The 13,111-nt window shown below is 53.8% G+C and overlaps 1 protein-coding gene across 2 annotated transcripts; it reads left to right on the top strand.

Moving 5' to 3' along the window:
* The first annotated feature begins 4,508 nt into the window (after nt 1–4,508).
* Nucleotides 4,509–13,111, top strand: LOC128725428 (tyrosine 3-monooxygenase). Of its 2 annotated transcripts, XM_053819167.1 has the most exons (8): nt 4,509–4,577; nt 7,464–7,575; nt 7,987–8,041; nt 8,551–8,567; nt 9,197–9,683; nt 9,786–10,118; nt 11,567–11,693; nt 12,270–13,111. In XM_053819167.1, the coding sequence occupies exons 1-8, from the start codon at nt 4,509–4,511 to the stop codon at nt 12,669–12,671; spliced, it is 1,602 nt and encodes a 533-aa protein (XP_053675142.1). In that variant the 3' UTR covers nt 12,672–13,111. The 2 variants fall into 2 exon arrangements, with proteins under 2 accessions (XP_053675142.1, XP_053675143.1); XM_053819168.1 differs by lacking the exons at nt 7,987–8,041; nt 8,551–8,567.

Below are 13,111 nucleotides of genomic sequence, written 5' to 3'. Positions count from 1 at the left end.
TTGTCGTGGTCGCGCGTTCAACCACGAGCATTCGATGTTGGGTTGGTGCCGCTAAGTCCACATCGAAACGGAACGCAGGCTAGCACGCACGCACGCGAGAACCAGAATTCAAACGAACGCGCGCAATTGCGTAAAACCGCGCCATAGTCTAGCATTTTGTTTATATTACTTTGTGCCCCTCTTAAATTACCATTCCGACCTCCGTGTGGCAGGTGTCGCCGGTTAATTGAAACCGTTTAAAACAGTTACGGGGTGCTGGTGTTGCGCCGTTGCACCCCGCTAGAAGGTGGTTTGTTCTGCCGATCGGGAACCGGTTGACTGTATTTAAATCTCCAGCCGCTTTCCGAGGGCGATTAGCGGGGTACAGCCTTAAGTACATCCTTCCTGTATCGATGCATCCGGAAGGGCATTTTTATGATAAGCAAAAACAAAACCAACCTTCCCGACGTCATCAACGATCGGGAATTCCTACGCAGGTGCGAATGAAATGAGATCAACTCCCCGTGAGCAAGCAAGCAAAAGCAGAAACCAAAAACATCCCCTAATCCCACGCGTGAGGGTGGAAAACCGTTGCGTTGGAAATTTTGGACGATCGCGGGGTGCATTCAGCTCGAACGAAACGCCCAACGCGTTGGCTTAGGGCTGGGTTTGGAATTACCCGGAACCGGTTCTTCACCACCGCGGTGGCGACAACCGGCTAAGGCAATGAGCCGAATCGGGGAATCTCCGAAGACGCGGCTTGCTCGCTACGGTTCGTGCATTTTGCAATGACGCACCACACCGTCGAAAGCGCCCAGTCAGCCGGTCAGCCAATCTCAGCTAGCTAGCCGACCCGTGGGGGGATTCCTTAGCACCGGTTCTTGCAGCCCCAAACGCACGCGGTGGTCAACGATCTGGCAGCCACAAAGTGGCCGCTTTCGTTCAAGTCCTCCGTCAAGGCCCGCGTTCTGCCTTAACGGATCGACCGGGGCGACCGATCGCGATCCTTTTTGCGAAACCAAAGAGGGTTTGCCCGCAAGGTGCACGGTGCAACAACAAAAAAATCCCCCAGTCATGAACCGCAACACGTACGGTTGCTTTCCGAGCGGGCTGTATTGTTTTTACTACGTCTAATTACGATCGAGCCGGAGCGCGGTGTGAGGCTTTTGGGGCGAGTTCCTGGGCTGGCTGGCTTTACGAAGCGAACCGCGAAAGAGCGCGAGAGAAGGACATGACATAGCAACAGCAAAAAAAAAAAAACATCCACAAACAAAACGGGATGATGCAAACTTTCGCTTCTGGTCGTCATCCTGCCCCAGGCGCTGGCCTGGGATGAGACCACGCGAATCTTCGAGAGACGTGAGCCTCTTAACCGGCCATTAGCCGGGGTTGGTGTGTCTTCCGCGGTTATGGCGCCACCTGTGGCACCCTCAGAATGGCCGACGACGTGATCATTTTCACGCCCCGTGTACAACGCACTCTCGTAAATCAATTAAGCCCTGCCGTCCTGCGGGGACAGCGCCCCATTAGCGCCCGGTTTCGTTCAAGTGGCCACCCAAAAACCCAAATCAATCCTGGCCGGGTGGACTTTCGCCGCAATTTCGGTGCCCATCGTCGCATCTTCACACACACGCCGGGTCCATAATTATGCAGAATTTACGGCCACTTTCCGGGCGGGGTAGGTTGTGCGTGATCGGGTGAAAAAGGGGATTTACACAACCGAACCGCGAGTTTGGCGACCTCACCGGTTGGGGCGATGGTGGAATAATAATAAAAACCACACCTTCTCTCTCTCTCTCTCTCTCTCTCTCTCTCTCTCTCTCTCTCTCACGTGCATCTTGAGCGATCGTTGACGGGTTGTCTGTGCAGCATAAAGACGCCCAGCTTGAGACAGCATAATTACACGATCGTTGCATACACGATCGTTTGCTCGATCGGATCGATGCTGGCGTGAAGCAACGCACGCTTGGATGCTGCGAGACTACTTCCTTCACACGCGGATTGTGCAAAAATGAAAAGCAAAAGCAAAAATAAAGCACACACAATGGAAACAATAGCGGGTTGCCTCAATTAGAAAGCACGCGTACGCGAGCGTCACTCCGCCACCGAAGGTCAAACCCTCCGGGCAGCCTTCTGGACGCTTGCGACGGTGCGTCTAGAACGTTCGAACGAGCGCTTGTTCCGCTCCGTTTCATGAATGAACGAAAGTAGCGGTCTCCCTCCCCGGTAGTGGCCGGTTTGGGCTGATCGATTTCAATGGCCATCGGGTCTGGGAAAGCGACCCGGCCACTTACGGGGAACCGATAGGGATCGCGAGGAGTCCCTTGTTAGCGTTACTCGCAAAAGCCACAAACCATCGACCGGCGGAAGGCGTAATGAATGAGGAAAAACAGCATTTTTCGCCTTCATTCATCGATTCCGGTCGGATGTTATCTAACGCTTCAGGTGCAGCTCCATTGTGTTCAGGTGCGGTTCGTGGGAACACCTGTCAGAGCGAACGCGCCTAATCGATCGCGCTAATGCATATCGACGGTTTGACGGGCGTCACAAGGAATCCCACGGGGCGCGAGATGTGCTAAATAAATCACACCCTCATCGGCCACGGGAGCAGGGTGAAATGATTCATCGGTTGCGCCCAAGGGAGATTCCAAGGTCTCCGGTGTAGGGAATTCCCCCAAAAAACCGTCTCCGAAAGAACGCACGCCACGCAGAAAGTACGGCAACACGCAGAAAAGGGCCAACTATTCGCGGCACACTTACGTAAGGGTGGCTTCGTTTGTTGGTCAAGTGATGGCCTCTTTTTGGGGCCATTACTCGATGCCATCGAACGATGTTTCTATTGTTTTATTTTGTCGTTTTTTTTTCGCATCCCCCGTGGACTACCCTTAAGTGGGTGAGGTTGACGAAATATTGGCAAATTATTGCGGACTACCTGACGCACCCCGGAGGATGACATTTTCACCCGTACGCAGCCCCCGGGGGTTTAATTTTAAACCAGCAAAACCCGGGAATGTAAATGAGCCCACCAAACACGGGACATGACATAAAACGTTAGGCTTTTGCGACCCGTGCGACCCGGGCTTTTGGGGTAGCAAAAGAAAAAATGGGACACGCACAATATTTTTTGTTTTGACGCACTATTGTTGTTTTAGCGTCCTTGCATCCTTGCCAGCGGTGTTTATGTCTCTGCTCGCTGTAAAATCAGCGGGAACAGCTCACGGTGGGTAATCGCACCACACACCCAGGGGTAACGAATCCTTCCGGTAAACCCGCGTGGGTTTTTTGCTTTCTCAGTCACAGCCCTCGGAAAGGTCCCAAAAATGGCACCACTCAAGAAAGTGCTCAATTCTGCACACCATCCTGCCAGAGGCGAGACAAACCTGTTTCCGCCCGATTTCCGCAGACACCATTAAGGAGGAGCGAATTTTCGGGGGCAGTGCCAGTCGACGCAGGGCTGGTCGATTGAAAAACACAAAACAAAAAAATCCCCAGTTCAAACCCCCGACCGGTCCATTTCCGCCCGGAGTTGCCGATCCTGGGCCCTGGCTCCGGTCTACCTGTTGCCAGCAGGCTTTACCCCGTCGCCATTGTTTTGTCACGTTCGCATGTTGCACGGAATGTGGAAGGCGCGCGCAAGCGCACTCTCTCGCTCACACCCGCACGGTTACCGTGTCACGCCGCTTGTGCAGGTGTAACAAAACACGCACGATCGCGAGAGTGCGACAGAGAGCAAAAATCCGAAGCCCAACACGAAAGCTCTCTCACGTCGTTTCGCTATATAGCGAGCTTCGGCGTTCGTAAGCTTGTTCGTTCTCTCTCTCTCTCTCTCGCGCCCGCGTTCGTGAATCAACAAACCACCCCCGGTGGGTGGTGGGTGGGGGTGAGAAAAACCGTGCAACATCACAGGCCGCAGCGTTGGTCGCAGCGTACGTTCGCCCATCGGAGCCAGCGGGTATTTAAACTGAGGCGCACCATTGCCGGCCATTCATTGGTTTGCTTGCGTTTTTGCAAAGTGCCGAAGTTTTCGGAGACAGCAGGTCCTGCGAGACAGTCCGTTCGTTCGTAGTAATTTTAAAGCTAAAACAGTGCGTTTTCCCCCCGTGCGCGTTTTTGAGTAGACGGTGTTTTTTTTTTGTGTGCTCAGCATCAGAACAGACAAACAGGAAACAGCGATCGGTGTAGCTTCAACAGTCACAGCACCCGACCGAGCAGCAAGTATATCCTGTGGTCAATACAGAGACAGATCGAGCAAGCGTAGCCGAAATCCCCAAACGTAAAAAAAAAACAAAGGGAGTCGCTCCAGCTAGACGATTTAGCAGAACAAACACACCGCTTGACAAGCTTGATTAGACGATCGAACCGACGCAGTAGAAGAGAGAGAGATAGAAAAAAAATCCCCTGAAAGACGCGTGCTAAGCTCTTCAGCGAAACGAAAAAGTAGCGCACTTTGCAAACCGCGAGTCAGCGAAAACCTTTAAATCCTTTCCAACGGTTTTGCTCACGCATCCCCTAAAACTCATAAGCAAACAATGATGGCCGTCGCCGCTGCCCAGAAGAACCGTGAAATGTTCGCGATCAAGAAATCTTACAGCATCGAGGTAAGCTTTTTTCTTTCATTGGCGTGCCTAAAAAAACACAATCCAGGATCAACCAGGACAACAGTGCTGTGCGTGCGTGCATGTGTCGTGTGTAGAGTGTACCGCCCGAATGCGTGTGTGTGTCTGTGTGTGCCGTGTGTTGTGGCCTTTTTTCCAACCAACCCTTCTGCCAGGTGGTAGCCCTTTTTTTTCGATCCAGCACGCATTTATTACAATGTAACGCTTCACCGTTTAGGCGGACGAGTGTGTTATCGGCAGTTGGTGTAATTACTTGCGCGTTCCTTGCTTGGGGACGGGTTGCTGCTCATCGATCTTCCATTTGTTTTATTTTTTCCTCCATTAAACCGGCCTCCCTTTTTATTGGCTTTAATTGCTGGGAACCGCATTACGTGCGAGTGAGTTTTTCGCAATCGCCCTCTCACCGTAATCGCGTTGATCGGAGCTGCGATTTGTGCGTCTTTTCCTTGCATAAGCCCGAGCTCTAGAACGTGCAAGGCGCACGTTTTGCATAGCTTTCGCGCTTGTTGGTTTCCCTTTTTGAGGATTTTGTTTTTTTGCTTTTGAAGCAAAAGCTGCTCTCTCAAGGTGGACTTGGCCGCTGAAACCAATTGCAATCGATTTGTGCCCATTAAACCCGAGCGAGGGTCGTCGATCGATCACATCCTTCCATGAGTCGAATGATTTACACGCGTGATAATCATTTTCCGATCATCACCGCATTGATCCTCGATCGCGAGGTTTTGGCTCTTTCTTTGAGGAAAAACTGAGGAACTCCCCCACCATTTGGCGTGCGGTGTTAAAACGTCCAACAGATCGGATGGATGGTTAGGACAGAAAAAAAATCGAACGAACCCACGGCTTCGAACGCGGCGCACAGGAAAAAGGAAACGATCGTCAAAGGCCTACTGCTCGATCGCAACCCCCACCCACCAGCACTGCCGAATTCGATTCATCATCGATTCGGTCACCCCTTAATGGAACCAACCTAATTATGGCCAATTTCCTTCTCGAACCGGCGCTTGAGGTTAAGGCCGTCCGTTTCGCGGCCACCGCGGGAAACGGAAGGAAAATCGGCCCACCGATCGACGCCGGCCAACTATGACGAACGAATGCATCCATCCGAAGGTTGAGCGCCCATTTGCTTTGGCCCACTCGGCACCCCGTCCGAACGGGCAACGCGCGCCCGCGAGGGCTTAATTTGCGTTACAAAGTTTTTCCTCGCTTCACTCGCGCTTAGTTGGGTGTCCTTTTTGGCGTCGCTTTGTCGGCAGCCTTCTGGTCACTGTTTGCTTCGCTGCGGCATCAAGCGTGAGTCCATTTCCTGCGATCGAGTGCGATCATTCCACAGCCCGTTATGTCAACGCGGCGCAATGCAAACAAATGGAAAATGGCACCGACCGTGTTCGTCATGCCAATTTTCCCTCGCACTACAGAACAAAGCCCTATTCTCGAGGCCCCCCGGGTTGCCGCCATCAAGGGTCGGTAGACCTAAGGGACACTCCCCTTGCAGTCCAGCGCAAGGGAACAGGTCGGTCTTTGGACGCTCGAGCAACGGTTTGCGGAAGTGAGAGACTCGTGTTCCTTTCACCCCGTGCTAACCGAAAATGCGCGGTAAAAACCGGCCCACAATTACCGGGGCGGGTTTGGTCGATCGCGCGGGACTACTCTACCTCAAGGTCGACCTCCCCCCACCCCCCTCCCCGCCGGGTACTAGAAAAGCACCGAGCACACAAAACCTCCGTTCACTCGGCACATAATCCACTTTCTGACATTGAATTCGGCAGAAATGTGCCCGGGAGCCTCGGGCCTCGGGGTGTCATTAAACCGGTCCTCGTTACGAGCGGTTTTTTTTTTGCTTCACAGGTAGCTAACCTTCCGCCGGTTGGCCTGCCAGGCGGATCCTTGGACAAGATCGCGCTCAAGGAGCCCGGGCGCACGGGCCGAGGGCAAACCATACCGGCTGGCCCATGGCACACCATTTGCATCGGTCAGGGCGGTTTTTTTTTTGTTGCTTCTTCTTCTTTCACCGACAAGAGCGACAGACGCCCTTCTTTTTTTCCCTTTTTTGTGCGTTTTTCTTTTTTGCACGCCCCCCGCAATGCATCACGCACGATAAAAAGCAGGTGCGTAAAGACACAAAACACGTGCGCACAACGCTGTCATTGGCGGGAAGCGCAAAGTGACGGTCCAGGGCCACAGCGCGTCTACACCCATGGGTTCGGGTGTCGCAGATACGCGCCCGCGTAACCGCAGCACGCGGAAATGAATCGACAGCAAAGCGCCAGGGCTGCGTCGTGCATTAGGCAGCTTCTGTTCTCCGCGCTCCGCCAGAGCCTCGCTAATCAGGTCAACAGGCGGCCCGACCGTTGCGCACCGGTAGATCGCGATCATGTCAAGGTTTTGGCCGCGTAAAAACCGCTCCAACAAACACACACACACGGTGGCCGCACGCGTATGTTCCGGTGTTGGCAGATATTTCCATCAAAACCCCCCAACGCACGCCAACACCGCTGGACACCGGTTTATGCGGAGCGGTTGCGTCATTGCGGCGTAGTTGCATCAGCACGCCGCTGGGGCATATGCGCGCTGCACATTTCAATCACGCAGCCACCAAGGCGTTAGATGGCGCGCGTGCACGATCGCCCGATGGCCATTAGGCTCGTAAAACACCCTACCAGCACCTGCCGACCACCTGGCCGGTTTGCTCAAGAGACCGCGCGATGGACCGGTGGATGGCTTTGACCATTTTTAGCGGTCATCTCCTTGCGGCTCTCCTTGCAATTAAGGCACCCCATGCGATTCGATTTCCATGCAAACCAGATTGCGAGATGATCGACGACAATTAGCTGACGTGTGTATGTGTGTTCTGCTCCGCTCCCTTTCCAGAACGGATACCCATCCCGGCGCCGTTCTCTGGTCGACGATGCCCGCTTCGAGACGATTGTGGTCAAGCAAACCAAACAAACCGTTCTGGACGAGGCCCGCGCAAAGGCCAACGGTAAGTAGAGCTGGCGCCCTAGCCGCCCCCCCGGTGAATGTCTTCCGGCAGCTCCGATGTCTAGTGTGAATGGTCATTTAGTAGTTGTTGTCGTTTTTTCTTGTCTTTCTTGTCATTGTTGTACCCATGTTTGTGTGTCCATATTTGTCCTCATCGACGCGCCCGTGCCTTTGTTTCCTAGCGGCTCGCGGGCGCGTCAAAGTGGAAAATCCTGTTTAACTTACGCCTTTTTGTTTTGTCCTTTTTTGTCTATTTTATTTTATGATTTTTCTCCCCACCCACCGTGGCACGGGTTGCGGTTTTTCGGTACGTGCTGCTCCCACGAACTTTTTTTTTTTTTGTCATTGCGCTTCCGCATCGCGTCCTTGTCGTTTGTTTCGAAACCGGCGAAAACTGACCGCGCGCGCGCAGATTCTAGTTTGGAGTGTTCCATTCTGCAGGCCCAAGAACAGCATCAGCAAGGTAAGCCCTTACGATCAGGGTGGTTTTCCTTTTTTTTTTTTGTCTTTTACACCTGTGTGTCACGGACCCTAGAACCGCGCAAGGACCGCCCTAGAACCACGGCCACGGGCCCGCAAAACGGGTGGCTTGCTCGATAAATTCGACCCGATAGCCGAAGGTCACCGTTCCGTTCACTTTCGTTCGGATTCTGGTTCTGGCTGCTTAGTTCTTTTTCTTCTTCTTCTCAGTTTCATTATTTCTTCTTCTTCTTTTTCTGCCGGTCGGTCGGTCGGTTGGAGCGCGATTTTTCCCTCCACCCAATCGAACCGAGTTCCCCGTTTCGCGCTTCGGTTCTTTGTGCGTTTGCGATTTTGTTCGGTAGCGATCATACGTTTTTTTTTCTTGTTGTTTTCATTTAAAGCTTATTTCGTTAATCTTTATTTCGTTTGGTTTTCTTCTTTTTTTCTGTTGTTGCCTTTGGTTCATTATCGCTTGATTTCTCGGCGATTCCGGCAATTATCCTCGCCCGCGCAGACAAAATTCCGCAAGAGGTTCAACAGACAGTCGAGGATCAGGACAATGACGAAGAGGAAATCCGAATGGTCGCAGGTAGGTTCAGCCCCCCCCCCCCCCACACGTCCTTTTTCCCGCATGAACCAGTTTATTGATGTGCTTGTTGTTGTTGTTGTCATGGTTGTGTTCCCGCCCACCCCCGACAGTTGATGAGCTCCCCCAGAAGCCAGAGCAGCACGCTCCAAGCGCCGACGAGGAGGAGAAGGCAACAGGTACGTAAAGCCGGGAAAAGCATTTCCACCGCCGGGGCGCATAATTCATCCTTAACGTCAAATGCACGACCGCTTTTGTGGTTTGAGTGGCTGGTCGAATAAAACATTGTCCGCTCGGTTCCGGTTTCGTTCTCGCCACCGCGAGCGAGCCCGGAAAAGCGCGACGGAACCACCCATTTCGAGTAATCGTGTGGGTGGTTGTGTGTGTGTGTGAGGCACTAGGAGCGTAGAACCGTTCCCATCCCGAGCACGTATCCCAAAGCTGGCTCATAAATTGCCGGCCCTTTTGGGAAGCTGATGATGATGGTGGAAAACCACCGCTTTTCGCGCTTTCGGAAAAAGGATTTACTTGTAACGGTGGAACCGGCGTTAAAATGGATCGTTTTTTTTTTTAGACGCTGGGCTGACCGAGGAGGAAGTGGTACTGCAGAACGCCGCCTCGGAATCGCCCGAAGCCGAAAAGGAGGTGGTCCGTGCCGCGGTAGTCGTCCGACTGCGCGATGGCATGGGCTCGCTCGGACGCATCCTCAAGGCGGTGGAGACGTACCACGGTACCGTGGTACACCTGGAGTCCCGCCAGTCCCGCAGCGAGGGCGTCCTGTTCGATGTCCTTGTCAAGGTTGACATGGCGCGCTCGAACCTGCTGCAGCTGATCCGCTCCCTGCGCCAGACGCAGTCCTTCGGTAGCGTTAGCTTGCTGTCGGAGAACAACGTCAACGTGAAGGCGCCCTGGTTCCCGAAGCACGCCTCGGAGCTCGACAACTGCAACCACCTGATGACGAAGTACGAACCGGATCTGGACATGAACCATCCCGGTTTCGCCGATCAGGTGTACCGCGCCCGCCGAAAGGAGATCGCCGAGATCGCTTTCGCCTACCGATAGTGAGTATCTCGCCTGGCAAAAGTGTCCGTTTTTTTTTTGTGGATGCATCTGGTAACCTTCTCCCAAAACAAACAACAAAAACAAAAAACTCCCACCCACAGCGGAGACCCGATCCCGCACATCGACTACGCCGAGACGGAGAACAAGACCTGGTCGGCCGTGTTCGGGCGCGTGAAGGAGCTGATGGTGAAGCACGCCTGCTCGGAGTACATCGCCGTCTTCAAGAAGCTCGAGGACGAGAAGATCTTCGTGAAGGAGCGCATCCCGCAGCTGCAGGAAATGAGCGATTTCCTGCGCCGGAACACCGGTTTCACGCTTCGCCCGGCCGCCGGTCTGCTGACGGCGCGCGATTTTCTCGCATCGCTCGCGTTCCGCATCTTCCAGAGCACGCAGTACGTGCGGCACATCAACTCGCCCTACCACACGCCGGAACCGTAAGTTGCTGTTGTCCTTTCGTTCTTTCTCTCTCTCTCTCACACACTTTCACACACGACAAAGAGTCAAAAGCCAAAGAGTCCCGACCGAGCGTTTCCGGCGCTTTTCTTCCTTTGAATGCGCACCGGATGTGGCGTCGCTGACGTCCTGCAAGCACGGAGAACAATTTATGGCTTGTGCCATTTGTGTTGATGGTGTGGGTGGCGGGGGTGTTCCCCTCCCCCCTACACTCCCCCACAATCTAGAGTGGTGCCATTCGCTGTGGCTTAAGACTTTCGCATGGTGGCCCATTATGTGGCCCCGAACGCACCCGGAGGCTTTCGTTGGGATGGAAAGTTTCCTCAACACGAAGATCCGAAGATGTGGACCATCTGTTTTGATGTATGAGGCACGGAAAGTGGAAATTTCGTGACGCAAAGAGGCCGAATGGTGCATTAAACCCGACCCAAAAACCAGCTTATGGGTGGACGTGAAAAAAGGCGAAAAAAAAATCCTAAAAATATCCCCCGAATAAGAATGGCGCAATTCTCCGCCTTCTCCGGTGGGTATTGTTCGGTTCACCCTACCGTTCAATCACAACGCTCCGTAAGAGCTTTGGCGCGACAAAAAGGACCTCGAAAGTACAGTGTTGCCGGCTTTTTTTTTCTCCCGCTCGTTCCGGCCATTTGCACACTTCGTGAGCGCGCGCCGTCAGCGCGAGAAGTGGCTGCAAAAAGCGTAAGATGTCATAATAGAATAAAATGATTTTAACAGCCGGTCTGCCCGCACCAGACTTCCGTCCTCGTCGGGTGTGCCCTGAAATGGGTCATTTCCTTCGGGAGCGGGACGTTTTTGCAACGCAGCAACGTAAAGCGCTTTTGATGTGCTTTTTTTTTCTCCTTTCTTTTCTGGGTGGCTTGGGAGGCAATTTTCATCACCCACGCGCGGCGGTGAGAAAATTCACATTGTCCCTGGTTGGGTGAAAGCAACAAGTGGCCGTACGCTAGAACCCGGGGGTGAACCCGACTCGGGGTGAACTTTTCCGCTCCCGAAGGGAAACTCAATTAAAAAGGCAACGGATCGCTCAACGGGTGGAAAACACCATCCCCCCCCCCCCCGGGTTGGGTAAAAGCGATCCTGGCAGCTAATTGACTTTTCCGGTGCGACATTCCGGTTGCCACGGGGTCGATCGATCCGCCCGGAATGGTACCTGTTTCCAAGCATGTCGGGTGATTTTCCATGGCAGTTTACAGCTCCCAAAGGACCTTAAATCCTAGCGACGTTTTCCCTCCGGAGGGGACAGGATCTTCAAGCTCGGGGCTCGAATTTTGACGATGCGAATTAAAAAACCACCACACCCACGACAACACTCCGCTCTTTTACCATTCATTCTACGATCCATCATCCTTCCACACACTAACCGCTTTTCTCCGCCATTTTTTTTCTCTCTCTCTCTCTCTCTCTCCAGCGATTGCATCCACGAGCTGCTCGGACACATGCCGCTGCTCGCCGATCCGAGCTTCGCCCAGTTCTCGCAAGAAATCGGATTAGCCTCGCTCGGTGCCTCGGATGAGGAAATTGAAAAGCTCTCCACGGTAAGTAGCGTCGCAATACGTACGGAGCGGCGTAATTGCGCCTTTGCGAGGCAGTTTGCGGGGCAATTTCGCTGGCTCATCCATCACACGCTGGCCTCGCAGCGTTCGGTTAAAAAGCCCGATTCGAGCAGTTCGGTTTTCGAGCAGAACGCTTCGGTGTTTTTTTTTTCGATGCGGCGCATTTTGCCGTTTGCGCGAAAACCGCACTCGAGGCCATCGCGCGCATTTTGACGGTCGCCCATGGGGGGGGTCTAATGAACCGCGACCGTGAGATCGATTCGTGGTGGGTTGTGGAGGTAGAACGAAGCTGAGCAACAACAACAACAAAAAAAGAGCCTGAAAAAAGCCCACAAACTCGCCTACCCACCGATGGGCCCTTCTCGCGATCTGATCGACGATGATTTATGTCCATCTCGCGACCTAATCACCTGCTGCAGGTGTACGAGTATCGAGGGCACTCGATCGGTCACTCGATCGGTCGCAAAGCTACGGCGCAAATCGTGCCCCCACTCAAGACGCGAAATCAGACGGATTTAAAGCTAACGAGATCACTCTTCTCCCGGGCTGCCTTTGCAGGTGTACTGGTTCACGGTCGAGTTCGGGCTGTGCAAGGAGAAGGACGAAGTGAAGGCGTACGGTGCGGGACTGCTGTCCGCCTACGGTGAGCTGCTGCACGCCATCAGCGACAAACCGGAGCACCGTGCGTTCGAGCCGGCCTCGACCGCCGTCCAGCCGTACCAGGACCAGGAGTACCAGCCGATCTACTACGTCGCGGAGAGCTTCGAGGACGCGAAGGAGAAGTTCCGCCGCTGGGTTTCGACCATGTCCCGACCGTTCGAGGTGCGCTTCAACCCGCACACCGAGCGCGTCGAGGTGCTCGATTCGGTCGACAAGCTGGAAACGCTCGTCTCGCAGCTCAACACCGAGGTGTTGCACCTTACGAACGCCATCGCTAAGCTGAAGCAGCCGTTCTGCTAAGCTGCGCGCCTGGCACGGGTTCGGGGTTTTTGTTCCCTTTGACTGGGGAGCAGCCCCGTTTTGTTCCGGGCGAGGCGTAAGAAGGCAGCGAAACAAAATCAGCAGCATGTGATCTGATGCGTGTGATGAAAATGCGCGAGAAGGTGGACGAACGCGCCCCAGCGAAAGAAGCGAGCGAACGAGCGTGTGTGTGTGAGAGAGAGAGAGAGAGCAGAAGAGAGAGAGAGAGAGAGAGAGAGAGAGAGAGAAAAGCGAGACCCTACAGCAAAAGCAAGGACAATACGCGTACCCGCAGGCTTCCCAGCGCCCTAAAAGGAGCGTCCTGGATGATGCCCTTTAAAGGACGCATGGCATGGCTACTAGCGCCATCTAGCGGAAAAAAAACGCTGTGCTCGATGTATACTAGAAAACTGCATTGCTGCACTAGCACCACTATTAGT

Source organism: Anopheles nili, chromosome 3, assembly GCF_943737925.1.
Source record: "Anopheles nili chromosome 3, idAnoNiliSN_F5_01, whole genome shotgun sequence".
Classification (NCBI taxonomy): domain Eukaryota; kingdom Metazoa; phylum Arthropoda; class Insecta; order Diptera; family Culicidae; genus Anopheles; species Anopheles nili.
The sequence above is the reverse complement of the archived record's forward strand: the minus strand, read 5'-3'. Positions and strand labels throughout refer to the sequence as shown.

Coding starts and splice junctions, on each gene's coding strand:
- LOC128725428 (XM_053819167.1), top strand. CDS start 4,509: ATGATGGCCGTCGCCGCTGCCCAGAAGAACCGTGAAATGTTCGCGATC. Junction 7,576..7,986: donor GGCCCGCGCAAAGGCCAACG/GTAAGTAGAGCT, acceptor GCGCGCGCGCAG/ATTCTAGTTTGGAGTGTTCC. Junction 9,684..9,785: donor ATCGCTTTCGCCTACCGATA/GTGAGTATCTCG, acceptor TCCCACCCACAG/CGGAGACCCGATCCCGCACA.